The sequence below is a fragment of the Leuciscus leuciscus genome, assembly GCF_965113295.1.
Source record: "Leuciscus leuciscus genome assembly, chromosome: 21".
Taxonomy (NCBI): domain Eukaryota; kingdom Metazoa; phylum Chordata; class Actinopteri; order Cypriniformes; family Leuciscidae; genus Leuciscus; species Leuciscus leuciscus.
In genome coordinates, this window is record NC_138745.1 from 25114468 (window position 1) to 25131837 (window position 17370).

The 17370-nt window shown below is 36.5% G+C and overlaps 1 protein-coding gene across 8 annotated transcripts in view; it reads left to right on the plus strand.

Moving 5' to 3' along the window:
* Positions 1–17370, plus strand: part of cacna1g (calcium channel, voltage-dependent, T type, alpha 1G subunit) — a 218992-nt gene that overhangs the window by 170718 nt on the left and 30904 nt on the right. For 5 of the 8 annotated variants that reach the window (XM_082151199.1, XM_082151204.1, XM_082151205.1 and 2 more), the window contains 5 exons: positions 6122–6248; positions 7164–7289; positions 7482–7571; positions 9506–9698; positions 11147–11194. In XM_082151199.1, coding sequence (XP_082007325.1) covers positions 6122–6248; positions 7164–7289; positions 7482–7571; positions 9506–9698; positions 11147–11194 — 584 coding nt within the window. Of the gene's footprint in view, positions 1–6121; positions 6249–7163; positions 7290–7481; positions 7572–9505; positions 9720–11146; positions 11195–17370 lie in introns of all 8 variants that reach the window. The other 3 variants (XM_082151201.1, XM_082151203.1, XM_082151200.1) reach the window with 2 other exon arrangements.

Genomic DNA, 17370 nt, shown 5'->3' on the forward strand with positions numbered 1-17370 from the left:
TATTCATGCAACATCAATTTTATATTGCATAAATGTAAATTATATACTTCATACCAGGTCTGCTAATTAGTGGCCTCTGGTGTGAACTATCCCTGGCCTGCACCTACTTGTTTTTTTCAGATTCCATGATTCCATTTTCTAGTCTTTTTTATGTATTTCTTTGCATTTTAATGTGTGCTGATAAAGCAGAACAGTTTACGTATTGTGCCAAATAATGTTGAGGTATTTTGATGAGCATGACAGATACGTCTCCCAGCAAATCTTTTAAAGCATTCTTCACTAGTTTGCTAAAACAGCTAATGAATGATTTATGCCACAACCCCTGAGCATCACTATTACTCCACTGCTACTGAATAGTGCATAGAGATCCAAGCATGCCTTAATAGATAATGAATAGTATGTGGAACAAAACTTGAATCCTTTTTATGTGTTTATTCCAATGAAGAATTGAATCCACTAGTAGCATATTACATAAGGTGAATTAACCTTTAAACAGTATGTGTGATAAGGTCCCATTATAACTAATGACAGTTGCTTCGTTTGACTGTCAGAGAATGTAGAGCACCCGGAGAGGAAAAAACGCCCTGTAAATTAAACATGAAGAGGTCTGTGTTTTCACCTCGAGCTCCTCTGCTTGAACATTTTAAAGATTCTCACACAGAAATTCCTCCACTGCCAGAGCGCTCTGCTTCAGAGAACTTTACTGTGTGTCCAACTGCCTCTGCACCGGCGAACACCTATTGAAAGTTTAACTTCTTGATTCTTCCCTAGACAGACTTTATATTAAAGCACCTCTGTGTGAAGTCCAAGTTGAAATCAAAAGAAAGACAAAGACAGCTGTAAAAAGTCTCCACAGCGTGGGCCCAGCAACTTCTGCAAGTCAATGCAGGGAGGGGTGGGTAATCCAGACCACATGTGTATCTGGACCAGTGAGCTTAAAGGGACAGTTCACCCAAAAATTAAAAAAATCTGCTATTGTTTAATCACTCCAATATCTTTCGAAACTTGTATGACTTTCTTTATACCTGTCTTTAAGCAGGTTGTCCAAGCTGCTGTTTTCCATACAATGAAAGTGAATGTTACCATGGTTGTAAAGGGATATATTTTATAATCTTTAAATAAAATTGAAATACATCTTTTTTATATATATATATATATATATATATATATATATATATATATATATATATATATATATATAAAGAGTTCAGATGCAAAAGCCTCTAAGTGCCATCTGAAATTTTATTCTAGAATGATCATTTTTATCAAGCTCGTATATTTAAGTTCTATAATTTCACTTAAATGGCAATGCAAATGACCTATTAATTGACATTTAAGTGAAATCACTTAACTTAAATATACAAGCTTTATAAAAATGATCATTCTATTAGGAAATGTCAGATGGCACTTAGAGGCTTTTGCATCTGAACTCTTCATATATATATATATACTGTTCAAAAGTTTGGGGTCAGTAAAAAAAAAAAAAAAAAGATATATTATGCTCTCAATAATACCATAAAAAGTAATATTGTGAAATATTATTTTAAAACTTTTTGACTTTTTTATATTTTAATTCAAATGAAATTTGATGAAATCATTGATGATCTTTCAGAAATCATTGATGATCTTTCAGAAATCATTGAGGATCTTTCAGAAATCCTTTTAATATGTTGATTTGGTGCTAAACATTTATTCTTATGTTGAAAACAGTTGTGCTGCTTAATATTTTTTGTGGAAACCATATACATTTTTTTTTCATCTTTGATGAATTAAAAAGTTCAAAATAACAGCATTTATTTTAAATAGATTTTTCTTTGTAAAAACTTAAAAGCCTTTACTGTCACTTTTGATCAATTTCATGCATCCTTGCTCAATAGAAGTATTAATTTCTTGAAAAAAACTTTCTTTTTATTTATTTATTCATTTATTTGGACTTTTTAGACAATTCAAACAAGTTTGACAAAAGAGTAAGTAAGTAAATAAAAAAGAAAAGAAAATTCCTTTTATGGTGGGTTGATATGCCCATTAATTCATGTGGACATCTGTGTTTTATGTTGTCCGCGTTCTCCTTATCAAGTATCAATGGCATTGTTACGGATAAGTGTGTGTGTTTCAATCTTTAGACAGGATGATTTATGCGTTGTGTTAAGGGGGAATGTGCACACTCTGTAAATTCATCAACTCTTTGACCCCCAGGTTAAACCCCTCCACTGTATGTTGCACTGCACATCACCCTTGCGGATCTAAATTAATCTCAAAAGCGCATAAAGAACCATCCATCCTCCACTGTCTGCATGTGCCCCAGAGGAATAGACCCTCCCTTAAACACCTGACGCCAGCATCTATCTACTGATATCACTTTGTTCAGTCTCCTAGAAGCTCCTGCTTGACCTTATTGAATGCAAATAACTCGACATACAGTAATGTACAGCTTTTTTTATTGCTTGTGCTCATTAATTCTCATTCTAATTACAGTCCAGTTTCTTCCACAGTGCCTGTCCACTCTAAGGCATTTGTTAAACTAATCTAACCATGCTTGACTTGAAACAAGTTAGTTTTTTTCTGCATTGTCTATTTCCTGTAATTACACGGACGGAAAATTGCACGGAAAGACGATAAGGACAGATTGGCTCTTTCAGATTTCATCTGGAGCTGATTAATTTCATTTACATATCATCGCTGCAGATGTCCTTTATGCCTTATTGTTTTTAGATAATAGCTTGTGTAATTGTGAAGTCATAATTTCCCTATATTATGTGAGTGTGCTGGGAACAGATTCAGTCATTAATTTCTCACTCTGGTGCATTAGAACAACACCAGGGTGAATAAATAATGACTGAATAATTGGGTGAACTATCCCTTCAATATCTCCTTTTGTCGTCTACAGAAGTAAGTCATACATTTGGTTTTATGCGTTTATTTTTACTCCGTTTTCTTGATTCGTAGTTGAGATTTTTTTTAAACATATTTTTTGTCCTTTGACGGGTGTCCTCTGATTGTGTGCTTGCTCTCTATCTCTCTCTCTCTCTCTGTGTGTGTGTGTGTGTGTGTCACACAGCTTGAATCCCCCAAACTGACGGTTCCCAGCCCAACTGCAGCATCCTTTAATTACAGCCAGGATGAAAATGTGTCTCTGTGTTCTGGGAATAAGAAGCTCCTTTAGAGCTCTACTTATTGTTCCCTTCCTAATATATTTATTTATTAAAACCTTTCAGAACAAAAAGACCCCATCGGAGCGATGCACATGAGAAAGACTTAACAAACGAAGTAACCATAACACGTTTCCAGAAACTAGAAAAGTCACATCAGCATCACATTATAAATCTAGGACCACATCCCTTTGGGTTCTTATCATCCCAAAATACCATGGTATTTACATTAGTACCATTGTATTATTTTTTTTTAAGTACCATATGATTATCATACTATGGTAATCATTCAGTACCATGGTATATGAAAGCACCATGCTTTACTGCCCACTTTACAAACTTTTACTGTGCTCTTTTATTAATACTGTATATAAATATACACTAAATTGCACAAAATCACATAGCCTATTTACACATTTTCATGAAAAAAATCTATGAGCACATTACTTCACTGTGTTCTGTAAGGTTTACTGTATTGAAAAACATTACTGGCAAAACACCTCATGCACTAACGCCCTCTATTGGTGAGGGGTTGGAATTTAATGGTGTGAGCACCCGTGTTATTATTTATATACAGTACTATTATAGTATTTATTATTATTTTGAATTAGCTTTTATTTTTTCCGTTTTCTTTTTAATTTAAGTCAATGTTTTAAGTAATTTTGTTATGTACTTTTATTTTATATTTTTTATATTTAGCTTTATTTAGTTTTAGAACTTCTAATTCTCAGTAAGTTTTAAGTCTTTTTTATCTAGTATTCATATTGATTTAATTTCATTTTAGCTTTATTTCAATTCTCTTTAACAGTTTTAGTTAACAATAGCACTGGTGAGTACACTGTGTACAAGGCATATCATTTCACTGGATTGTCCCTCTCAAATTCACTCAGAGATGAGCGTGGGTCTAGACATATTGATCCTTCTCATCGTTTGACATTTCCATAATTGATTTTACGGTGTTACCTGAAATCCCCGAAGTGAGCTTTGATAAATACGCTTGAGCTTGTGAGAGATGCACGTAGATATTCAGACAAACAAAAGACAGAGCAGCCTGTTATCTGCATTCCCTTTGGCAGATTCCTTTCTCTCTCAACCAGTTACTTTGACTAAACCTGATTGGTCTCTTTAAACATGGCCTTTTCTTCATCCTCAGACACTGATACAATCACAGCACACTTCTTAAGAAGATCAAAGCTGTGGATCAAATCTGTTTTTTTGCTGCTTTAGCTCAGTACTGTGGTGAGATCCCGAGCTACTGCTTTAGGTCCTCATTGTGTCCCAATAACATCAGTTCAACACAAACAAGGCCGAATTTGTCTGCACTACATTTTAATTGTTGGTCTATGTAAACATGCATTAGAGGGACATCTTTGACTGTTAGATTGCATTGTGCAATTTTTTTTAAGACGGCATGTAAACCATACTTTCTGTCCCCTTTTAGTTGTTCCCTCCACAAGAACTCGTACTGTGTGAACGGCTGTAGCTGAATTCATTTTATAGCTGTGTATTTGTATTACATATGTTATTTTGTATGCCCTTGCGAGCAGGTGTCTTTGTGTCACTGTGAATGCTACCCTCCGCAGAGGTTTGACAGGTGCAGTTGTGTGCCGGATGTCGTGCCATTAATAATTAGGCTTCAGCTTTATTCTGGCGGTTTAATTAAAATTGTCTCCTTTCTTTGCAGCACAGAAAGTTTCCCTTGTGCGTTGCGGTTGCTTAGCATAATGGCTAGGGCATGAAATGTTTGCTGGTAATATACTGTATTGTTATTTATTATTAATAATAATGTTATGTTAGTAAATAAATGTAAATTATATAATTATATAACAGGATATTATTTAATTTTATAAAATGTTCCTTTTTTAAATTATTTCTTTTAGGAAAGTTGTTTTTGTGTTGGGTTGCCACTTTATTTCCAAATAAAGGCTCTTGAAGCAAACCCGGTTAAGAACCAGCATGTGTTGCTTAGTGTGCCAGAGTGTGCTAGATCTGATTTTAGATCTTTACATAGCAATGAGTCAGTTCTGTTGAAGATCACAGACTAAATTTAGCTTGCTCTGGATTCAGGCTCTTGTTTTGTTGGATCTGAGCATGGCATTTGATATTGTTGACATAATATTCTTCTTGAACGTCTTGAATCCAGGACACTGCACTACAGTGGTTTGCTTCTTACCTTGAGAATAGGATTTTTTTCTGTAAATTTAGGAAATGTTTCCTCATCATCTGCTCCTATTTCATGTGGTGTGCCCCAGGGATCCATTTTTGGACCTTTATTTATTTCCCTTTATATGTTTCCTTTGACCTACATTTTTCAGAAATACAACATGTCTTATCATGGCTATGCTGACGATTCTAGGTTTTACCCTCCAGAGAGGCTTGACACCACTGTTTCTGTTGATGTTGTATAGAAATGCATAAAGGATATTATATTGGATAACAAATTTAAAAAATTGCAGCGTAAAGATGATAAAATTGATTTTTTGATTATCTTGCTTGCAAGTTGACTGAAGTGAAACTTTTGACTGGGTCTAAAAAGGACGACCACATTTCCCCTATTCTAGCATTCTTCCACTGGCTTCCAGTTTGTATACAAGGCTTTTTCTGGCCGTGCACCAAAATATATAGTGACCTTCTTCAGCCATACCTTCCTGCTTCTTATCCTTTACTTGTAACTCTGCCACAGTGTCGCTATCAATCAAAGGGTGATCGGGGCTGTTATGTGGCTAGGCCCAAGCTTTGGAATAGTCTCCCCTATTGTGTGAGGTCTGCTCCTTCATTGGACATTTTTAAGTGTACTCTTAAATAATACTTTAATTCTTAGGCTTTTGGAAATTTGTAAGAGTTGCTTTTACTGTGTAGATTTGGTATTGTATACTTTACAGCACTTTGGATCAATTCATACTGTGTTTAAATGTGCTTTATAAATGAATGTTGTTGTTGCTTAAACATCTGTTCTTCTGTTTAATTTTCAGAGTGATCAGCAGAGCTCCAGGACTGAAGCTGGTCGTTGAGACACTGATGTCATCACTCAAGCCTATCGGGAATATTGTGGTCATCTGCTGTGCCTTCTTCATTATTTTTGGCATCTTGGGAGTTCAGGTGAGTAAAAACAAAAACATATATATCCCTACAGAAATCGCCAGCTTAAACAAGTTTAAAATCGTTTTCTGGTAGTTTTAGAGAGATTTTGAGCACTTTTCAGCTTGGTCAGCCTGGCAGGCCATCTCAAACCAACTTCACCTCACAGTTATAAAGTGGGTATAATGTTTCTTGCTTGGATCACACTATTAAAGTTAAAGCTTAGGGATTAATTGGAGTAATTCCTTCTAAAAACACCATATATAAAGTAACACATAACATATGAGCTCTGTGTGTTTAATCCACAAGATTGCCTTTAAGACTCTTAGTGAGTGTGAAAGAGGTGGTGCACAGAACGAATACATGATTTTCTGTCATTTCTGTAAATTTGAAACATACTCTTCCTACCCACAGCTGAATAATTTGACTATGATTAAAATGTTCTGTTTTCCATACTTCCACAATTTACATAAGACCGTAGGGGAACACCGATGCAATTTATCTTCCATTCTTCCAGGAAAAGATGCCTGTGCTTTTGTGCCTGTAAAATGTGTCATGCAGTAACATTGATTATGTCCTTGTATGGTTTCCACTGAACAGTCATACTGGACTTTCTGTAATGGGGACATAATCATATTGTATAAGGTTGTAACAGTGTCTTGAAATTACTCATTAGATAGCCTAGCAATTTTGGGTAAACCTGTTATGTCGGTCAAAAAAGTACTACATTATTTAACAGTGCATAAAGTTATGACATTATTGGCATATTCTAATGTCAGTACTCATAAAAAAAAAAAAATAATAATAATTTAAGTATTTAGTTATTTCCTTTAAAGAGCCTAGGTTTGTCTGAGAAATGTTTTTCCAAAAATCGTTCACAGAGAAAAAGAAGGTTGGTTGCGTGCTGATAAAATTGCTTTGTGTTTTTTCCCACAGCTATTCAAAGGAAAGTTCTTTGTGTGTCAGGGGGAGGATACAAGAAACATCACCAACAAGTCAGATTGCAACCTCGCTCAATACAAATGGGTCCGACACAAGTACAACTTTGATAACCTTGGGCAGGTAAGCACTTACATTTGCTCTATCTCAAGATTCTCTTTTAAATGTACCTAGAAGCGACTGGTAATGCCACTTCCAATTTGAAAATAATCTGTTATGGTCTCGTCCCATTTTCAACAGTCAAATGGAACCATTGAAGTCAAAGGTTTCTTTTAACCTTTTTTTTTTTTTTGTATTATCTTTCACCTCCCTCAGGCTCTCATGTCCCTTTTTGTTCTGGCTTCCAAAGACGGTTGGGTGGACATAATGTACGATGGACTGGATGCTGTCGGTGTCGATCAGCAGGTATTGACCGTATCAGAAGCTCCTTTTACCTGCATAAAATGTTATTTATATGGATTTTCATGCTTGTTGATTCACCTTGTGATACATTTGATACACAACTATGGACAGTGCGGCAACCTTTTCATTTAAGTGGGTCACAGTTTCTAGAGTACAAACAAATTGTGGGCCAGAATATATCCCATTCGCATTCTCTAATAACCGCAAACTCTGATTGGACAAACTCCATGAACTGAATCAGAGCTGAAAAATCCATGATCAGCATTTCTGTCCTAGCTTCAAAGAACTGCTTTCCCATTCATAAGTTCTTCTGTAAGCTCCTTACTGTCCATTCATCAGATCTCTTTGAAGTGCCTTATTTTACACTCTTTCCTCCAAATGTCTATTTTATAATACAATTAGAATTTTCAAATACTTTCTGAATAATAAAAATAAATTTTTTTGCACGAAAAGGAAGTCTCCATGCTTCATGTGTGGCTGTGGGCTCCTGAAATTGTTCTGCTCTAATTGAAAAGAGGCCAGCCCCCTGTCCTAGCCAAGGCATTCATGTGCTTGAATTGGAACAGATATCTCTTCCTTAGTGCCTGCCATGTGGCCTGTGCCTCACCATTGCATGCAGAATGCTTAATCTAGCTAAAGGCAGGCGTTGAGTCTTCAGAAGGACAAACCTTTGAATTGAAGCGTTATTGGTATCATAAATCTCCATAATTCTTAACCTCAGGCTACTCCTGCAGACCTGACCCAGATCTATCTATCTATCTATCTATCTATCTATCTATCTATCTATCTATCTATCTATCTATCTATCTATCTATCTATCTATCTATCTATCTATCTATCTATCTATCTATCTATCTATCTATCTATCTATCTATCTATCTATCTATCTATCTATCTATCTATCTATCTATCTATCTATCTATCTATCTATCTATCTATCTATCTATCTATCTGTCTGTCTATCTATCTATCTATCTATCTATCTATCTATCTATCTATCTATCTATCTATCTGTCTGTCTATCTGTCTATCTGTCTGTCTGTATATAGTGAGAGAGAAGAGAGTGAGAGAGAGAGACTGTAAAACAGTGAACCTAAATTCTTGTTTGTTAATTCTTGAGTCTTTGTTCAGTCAAGTCTTTGTATTGTAAATACAATGTATTGTCAACCCGAATTAGTTGATTTAATTTAACTTGAGTTGAGTGTGATAGGTTGCCTCATTTTTTCAAGTTGGCTCAACATATTGTTTTAGTTGCCTTGACAATCAATTTTAAGTTCAAAACTACCTGTTACTCAGGAGATGAACAAAAGCTTTTAAGTTGACTTTAATTGGAGTGAATTAGTTGAGTTAACTTAAAAAGTTGAATGTGATTGATTATTTAGTTAGTTCAATTCTTCTTTTCTATAGTGTATTTACACTGCCATTCAAAAGTTTTGGATCAGTAAGACTTTTTAATGTTTTGAAAAGTTTCTTTTGCTCACCCAGGCTGCATTTATTTAATAAAAAAAAATTCAGTAAAAACAGTAATATTGAGAAATATTATTACAATTTAAAATAATTGTTTTCTGTTTTCTGTAAACCTGCTATTCTCAGTTTGAATATATTAAAATGTAATTTATTTCTGTGTTTGCAAATTTTCAGCATCATTACTCCGGTCTTCAGTGTCACATGATCCTTCAGAAATCATTATAATTTTCTGATTTGCTCAAGAAAAATGTATTCTTATTATCAATGTTGAAAACACTTGTGTACATTTCTTTTTGATGAATAGAAAGTTCAAAAGAACAGCATTTATCTGAAATGGAGATCTTTTGTTTGTGTATGTGTGAGCGTGTATATATATATATGTGTGTGTGTGTGTGTGTAACTTCCTAACTAGCTTAACCACCATTGTAGTCTGTTCATTGACATGTGTTGTGTTTATCTGTGTGTTGTAGCCCATCATGAATTACAACCCATGGATGCTTCTCTATTTCATCTCCTTCTTGCTGATTGTGGCTTTCTTCGTGCTCAACATGTTTGTCGGCGTGGTGGTCGAGAACTTTCACAAGTGCCGGCGGCACCAGGAGGCCGAAGAAGCCAAACTGCGCGAGGAGAAGCGCCTTAAACGAATGGAGAAAAAAAGAAGGAGTAAGGAGAAGGAGCTAGCTGGTCGGTAGCCTTTCCACACCTTTCTGAGTCCTGCTTGATCATTTTGATTTGACCGCGTGCTAAATTAGATGCTAATGCTAATTAGAGTAACCGGCGTATGAGGAATGAGATGCTCGGGCCCCTAATTAGCTAGGAATCCACTCCCCGGCTTGCCCCCCTTTTGCCTGGGAACGTCTCTAGAGCATGTCCCATGGCTTGCATGGTGATCTGCTTACTGAGAGAGCAGGGTGTGTGGTGGACCCCTGACACAGGGGTCTGCCCACCCTCCTCATCTCTTGCATGTAGGGCAGTGAAGTCTGAGAAGTAAATAAAAAATCCAGTCTTGTCACACTCAAATTGGTTACATCCATCAGCTGCCTGCTCCAATGCTACCCAGGATGCACGGCGTGGTATTGATGACCTTCTCTTTTGGTTCCACTTCCTGCTATTCTCAGCAAGGCGTTAGCATTAAAGCGACTTCATTTAGGATCTCTGTGTGGATGCTAGCTGTTGTTTCGACATTGGCTTGGACATTGGTCCAGCATGTTTGATCTTTAAGCAACAGTTAAAATGGGAATTTCTTTTTTTTAAGCCCTTGAGAAATACAGATGTAAATAGGTGATCTATAACTATATAACTATATCTATATATCTATACAACTATAACATCTGAGTCAGACCACAAGATCAGACACAAAAACTCAAGCAAGGAAAACAAAGCTATTCTCATTGGCACACACCAACTTTTATCACTTAATCTCAGTTCAGAGGTCAAATTTATTCCCCTCTAAATGTCCTATCACACCATACTTTCTCATTAAGATCTTTATTTGATTTGCGCATTAGCTGATTAGTGTGTCCTTTTGTTTTATAGCGCTATCATGCCATCAGCTTTAGCTGGAGAGGGAAAAGTGCTTCATTTTACCCTCAGTTCTTCATCTTTTCTTTTTGCTGCATATCTAATTTTCCGTAGGCGTGAATGTCTGACGGGATGTGTCAGGTTTCTAGGGTTGAAATGGGATTAAACCGTGTGTCAGCTTTCCCTGGCTCGATTAATATTTTGAAACTTCTTTTTGAACGTAATATCTAAATATCCTGAGGTAACTTTGTGGACTTTTGCTATTAAAAGTTGAGCAGAAAAGTTGTGGTTCCTTTCAGGTGAACTTGTTGGTATGACTGTTATCATAAACTGAATAAGTTTACTTGTTTAGATATTTCCATCCACAAAGCCCACAACTATCTAGGACTAATAATCTAGACTAGAGTTTAAACAGCCGGGATAAATAGATTTAGTATTAGAGTTTACACACAACAATAAGGATTTATTTTTTGGACTCAGAATAATTGGAACACCCACCGGCATATTCTCCCAGAAAATCCATCCTGTTTCAGCACCTTTTACGGTTTCCTTGCTTGCCCTACCTGATTAACATGGTTTCGTTCTTCTAGATATAATGCTGACCGGTGTCAGTTGGTCCAGTGCTGATCACACACAAGGTACAGATTGTATATGGCATGTCTATGTGTTCACCGTGGTGGTGGTGGTTTGGGATGAGGGAGGGGGTGGGGACACCGGGTGGGAGGGCACCATCAGCGCCCATGTTCTCACCTCATCAGATATGATCTGGCCACAAAAGAATTGTCTGTGGACGTGTGTATGTCTGGTTTCCACACCTCATCAATAGTTCCAGCCAGCCCAGCCTCAAGCTCACACAGGGGATGGATAGAGAGAGAAAGAGATAGAAAAAACGCAAATGTTTTTTTTTATTTTAATATGGTTATAGTTCTTGATGAATCAAGTTGAACTCACCTCAGCCTGCAGTAAGTGCTTTGGTGGTATTATAGGTCCGATCTCTCGATGTTGCCCCCAATGTGACGCACTGTGGCTGACTGTTCGAAGGGAAGAGTATCACTGTTAATGTCTTTAGCTTTTTTGATCTGTCTGCTTTAAAGTTCTCTTATCAGTTTGATGTTGTGGCATAGTGATTCACTTCGTTTTGTGATGTTACCCCATAATCAAAAGTTACTGACTTGCTAAACACAACACCACACCGTGATGTTGTTCAGAGGCTGCATGACGTGTTGAAACTCATTTGTGACTTATGTGAGTGAAATGTTTGTGTGGCACACTTGTTCCACTTTGACTTAAGAAAATGTTGCTGTACTGGGCTACTCCACATGATTTTAACTGATACAGTAACTTGATTATATACGGATTTATACAGAGTTGTTTGTATCTAAGAGGATACAATACAATATTTGTTCCCTGTACTTCTCAAGTATGTACAAGCTTGGGTTGCAACTAACAACTATTTTGATTTATCGATTCATCTGTTGTTTCAATTACTCCTCATTTAAAACCTAAATTTGATGTTTGTTAAGAGAATGTAACTGTAATAGCGACATTTACACACTCGCTTTCTAGAAGTGCTTGCATTATAATATTTTTTATAATAATATTTAATAATATAACTTTTTACTATATAAATAATTGCAGCCTTGAAGAGAATAGATTTATTTCAAAAACATAAAAAAATTACTCCAAACTAGTGTAAGTAAATGTGTTTCATGAAAAAATGTATGCTTTTACTGCTTGTTGTTAGTTGTTAGTTGTTGCAGGCCTAGTATTAGCCATATGTAATTGAAAATTAAGTTAACCTGACCAAAATGGCGTTTTATTTTTTGGATCCACCAACTTATGATCTGCTGTGCAGAAACAAATATCAATGACAGTAAAAAAAATAAAATAAAAAAAAAACATTTTTGGCAGTTATGTAACACAAAAAGCAGAATATTTTTGAGCATGGAATATGTTTACTTGTTCTCAGTGTAGCTGAGAGACTCTTATCTCTCCCCTTCTGTCTGTGTTCTGCCTCGGTGAACAAGAGCTCCCTCATGAACCCCTTTTTTTCTTTCCTCCCTGCCTTTCGTTTCTTTCCTTCTCTTTCTCTCTCTCCAACTTTCTTTTGTCCCTCCTTGCCCCTGTTCACCTAATGTTCTAGCAAAACATCTCTTTTTTTCTTTCTCAATTATCCATTTTAAAACCCCTTAATTTTTGTTTTATTATACCACTGTTAGATGGAGACTCCTGATAAGAGTAAAACTACTAATGTGATAATTATTATAAATTTGCATCAGTTATTTACATTATATATATATTTACTTATATATAAGTGATTCATTTTTGTGATTAAATAATATGGCAGCAGCTAATAATCATATGTAATGCATCCACACCAGAAGGTGTCAGTGTAGTATCCAAGACCACTGGAATAAATAAGCAAAAAATAAACAAAAACATACTTGCTGCATCCAAAATCGCATACTATATAGTAGGTACTACATTTGGTTTGAAACTTACTTTGCGACCTTTAAAAAAGTATGTTATATATAGAAAGAATGTGTGCAGTATGAATGAAATTTGGACATATACCACTTCCGCCATGTTGTCATTGCCATGTGACTTACAACGGTCAGTTTTACTTTTCGCTTACAGTATGGAAGTCTTCTTCTACACTCTTCTAATGTAGTTGATATATTCCCCCTTTCCACCAGAATGGTTCGTGTTCTTGAGCCAGTGTTTCCACAGACTTGAAGAACAAACGGTGACGTTACGCTACTATGTGTCGTTTACCTGACTATATCCAGTCTAAAAAAAACATTGGGCATCCCAGTGTTTCTGCTGGCAGTGCGGCACTTCTGTTTTGCTGTTCACGGTATCTGGAGTGATTCTAGCGAAACGGCAGCTCGTATAAACTCCCGGTACTCTCATCTTCTGTTTTCAGAGATATATTGAAACTGAAACCATTGGTTCACTCGCTCTATCACTATCTATCACGCTGGGTCTCTCTCGCATGCATAGTTTTATAAATTTAGACATAAAGAGCAATATAGTACAACATTATTTCATTGCTCAACGAGACAGCGTCAGCATTTCTCTTCCCTCTGCTTCCCGGCTCTGTTTCAGACCAGCAAGTTTTTAGGGCTGGAGTTAAACTGATCCTCCCGTTCCGGAACCCTCTTTTCTGCAGAGGAAATGCGCAGAGCGTTTCGAGAATACTCGCAACAGAACCGAGTTGGTGGAAAAGAAGTGGTACTGGCCCTGTCCCAGATGGCACACTTCATGTTCACTTGCGGTCTTGTGGACTTTGTAAGTAGGGTGTCACGTTTGCCATTTTAGGTTTCAGAAGGGTTCTCACTAGCATTCCCTTTGCATCTGATATGCGCCCTCGATTCACACTTGTGCCGAGCCCGCAAGCCCGCGAGCTCCGCATCAGACTACATTCTACACGACAGTCAAAGCGGCATTATGCCATTAAGTTGTGGACTTGGGGAAGGATTGAGAGGGCTTAGAGTTCTGTTTGGGACAGGGCCATTGTTTTTGTATAGTTGTTGTATTCGCTTATATATTCTAACATGAGAGCTCTGCAGATTAGCCTGAAAGTGTAATTAACATATTTTACCCTGAGTGTATCGATCACACTTTTTCCATATATTAAACACAGTTCACAGTCGCACACGTCAGCGTTGTTCATAATGATTGAGTTATGTTGTCGCATTTGGGATGAAAAATGACAGGCTTCATTTTGCTTCTAATTAGAAGACAATGTGTTAATTACTCAACCGTCCAGTTACACGGTGCCTCAGCATATTTTATAATTCTGTTTTGGATTTCTTTTTGGGAGAGGTGGGGGTGTTACCCCCCATCAGCCTGTCTCTCTCGATTAGCTTCTGTTCCCCTCCTGTTGGACTGCCGTCGCTCTGTATGCTTGCGTATGGGATCAAAGGGCTGGTTAATCATATCTCACTGCAGTAGGGCTGAAACCATCTGCCTCTCCTCTACCTGTGTCCTCCCCCAGTCGCCATTTATTAGCCGTTCTCTGAGGTGCCTCATCAGAAATGTGTTCTGCCAGCAGTTTGCCCGGACACACTATATTAACAAGGCATATCATTTGGAGGTGTCCTTGATTAGGTAACATCTGATTTACAATAAGTCCTTTTAGGCTGCAGCATGGTATTAATTATTATCCTGCTACTGTCGAAGGATGTTTGCATTTTTCCATCCATTCAAAATCTTGATGGTACATCATTGATGAGCGCAGATGAAATCTACAGAAGGGTCATTCTCATTTTTTTGGTGTTAATTTTAGTTTTCTCCTATAAAAGCGTATGGTCTGTATATATTAATACCTTGATTATTAATAATCGTAATAATTACTTAACTTTTGTAATTAATTTTATTTCAAAGATGAAGCAAAGGATGTAAAATCCGTGTAAAATCTAATTTTCATAAAATATGATGTAGATGACGTCAAAAAAACATAATTGATGAGGCTTACTAATTGGCAATTGGCATACATTAATTGCAGTGATTACAGTACATTGTCATTTAACCCTTTTTAAATGAAGTAAATTAACTTTTTCAATGTGATGTGAAAAATCACCAACCGCTGAAGAATAGATTCTTCTTACTCTTTACTTTGTAAATATTTAATTCAGTTTATTTACATAGCGCTTTGCACATTGTTCCAAAGCAGCTTAATAAAAACATGATAAGAAAAATTGTGCTAGACAACCCCCCAGTGAGCAAGCCAAAAGCAAGAGTGGCAATGACAAAAACACCCTGGGATGTTCAAGTATAACTACTTTGTATTATTTATTATTATTTATATTATATATTTTGCTGCCTAACTCAAAACTGAATTATTGTTTATTACTTATAAATAAACAATTATAAATGTCATACATTGTGTACCATATGAAGGGGACTATATTGTTTTGGATTATAAGACAATCTCTTTGTCATGGTCTATCTAGAATATTTTAAAAAAATAATGACTGAAAGCTCGTGTTTGTCATCATATTTTGAGAATGACCCTGCCATTTTTTCCAGTTCACCTTTTCTTGCATTCTACATTCTTATTCATAGCTGTAAGCGCAATCTAATTAGCTAAAGTACCTAATTAATAAACTGTGATGTGAGCTGCAGAACGTCATTAATGATGGATGTTCTAATTCTGCAGATCTACAGGCTTATTCATTGGGTTCCATGTGCAGAATCAATGTACAGTTACATTTGTGTAAAAAACGATCCCCCGATAGAAAATTCGCCTTAACCAAGCATATGAGCTCAGCATTTATTCAATTTGTCTTTCTGCACCCACGCAGAACTGGAGATGACCCACCTATCTTTCTTTTCATCTCCAGCAGACTAGTATACAGTCTCTCGACTAATGCTGGGGGAGCAATGAGACAGCGAATGACAGAGGGAGAAAATGAAATTACTAAGTGTCGTGTAACCTCCACTCTTGGCAGCAGAAGGCAGCACGGTCTCTTATGTAACCTGGCAGCTACAAACACCATTTCCTTTCTTCCTACAGCTAGTGAAAATGACTCAAAGTCTTCTTTATGTAACTTGGGCAAGCAACAGCCCCACAAATTAAACAGATGGCATAAAGTTTTCAGCTGAAAGAATTACTTTTGCTCCGGTATATGTCATGAAATGATCCTTTACCTTCAGATAGTTAATGTGTCAGCTCTATTGACATTCTAATAGAGTTGCATTTGGATATTGCGCATATTTAATGCAGTTTGTGATTAGGAAATGCATGGGTGGGTTATATAAAGTCCATGTAACCATTTTGAAATGTACTGTATATAAATAAAAACTGCTCATTAACTGGAATAATTTCGACCTCGGGTGAGGGTACAAGACACATTCCACTTAGTTTGATTCTGATTTAAAATGCATACAGTGTCCTACATTTCAGCAGACTCATGCCTTTTGGCAAGAAGTGCACCTAATCTCTTTATGGGTCTTCATGGTTCATTCTGTATAGGGAGAAGGTTTATTAACAGAATAGATCGAGAACAAAGTTAAGTCTTCTGCAAGAGTTGCTGTAACCTCTTAGTGCGACTTGATCTTTTTGTAACCTCACAGAGATTTTGCACTGATATGGCTGGCTTTTTTGGCATGTTGTGGGAGCGGAGGCTTGACAAATACCAGCCGAGAGAGGGACGTAACGTTGTCTGGGTGGTTAAACAAGCCATGTGAGCTATAGAGAGAAAATTACAGGGGAAGAGGTAGAGATATTCTGCTGAAGTAGCACCACTTGTGCACCACTGTGTTTGAAACTAATGTATCGGTGATTATAGATGTTTATGTGATGGTCATATAGATTTTGTTTTGTTTTAGCAGAATCAGTAAATGCGCAGGGTTTTTCACAGACGAAATCTTGTCATTTTAAGAGGAATCCATGCAATCAGACAAGATTTCCCCTTACAGATTTTACATATTCGCTGCGTTGACCAAGAAATAGCTGCTTGGCTTGAAAGTCGCATATGTGTGAGCTGTACTTCGTAAATTGACTTTTTTGCTCTCCAAGTTTTTGCCAATATTTCGCTAATGTGACCAGACCTTAATGCATGGCCAGATTTATGCGTATATCAAAAAACAACTTATAAATGTAGAGTAGTACAACATAAGTAACAACCAGTGTTGGCGAAGCTACTTTAAAACTGTAGCTTGCAAATTCATTTTTATAACCTCATAGCTGACTTGTTATTTTTTCATGTAAGACTGAAAAGTATGAGCTGAAAGTGATAAAAGTGATCCTTCTATTTTTTCTTTTTATGATTCAAATATGCAGTTGCTCTCTCTGGACCAACAGTGT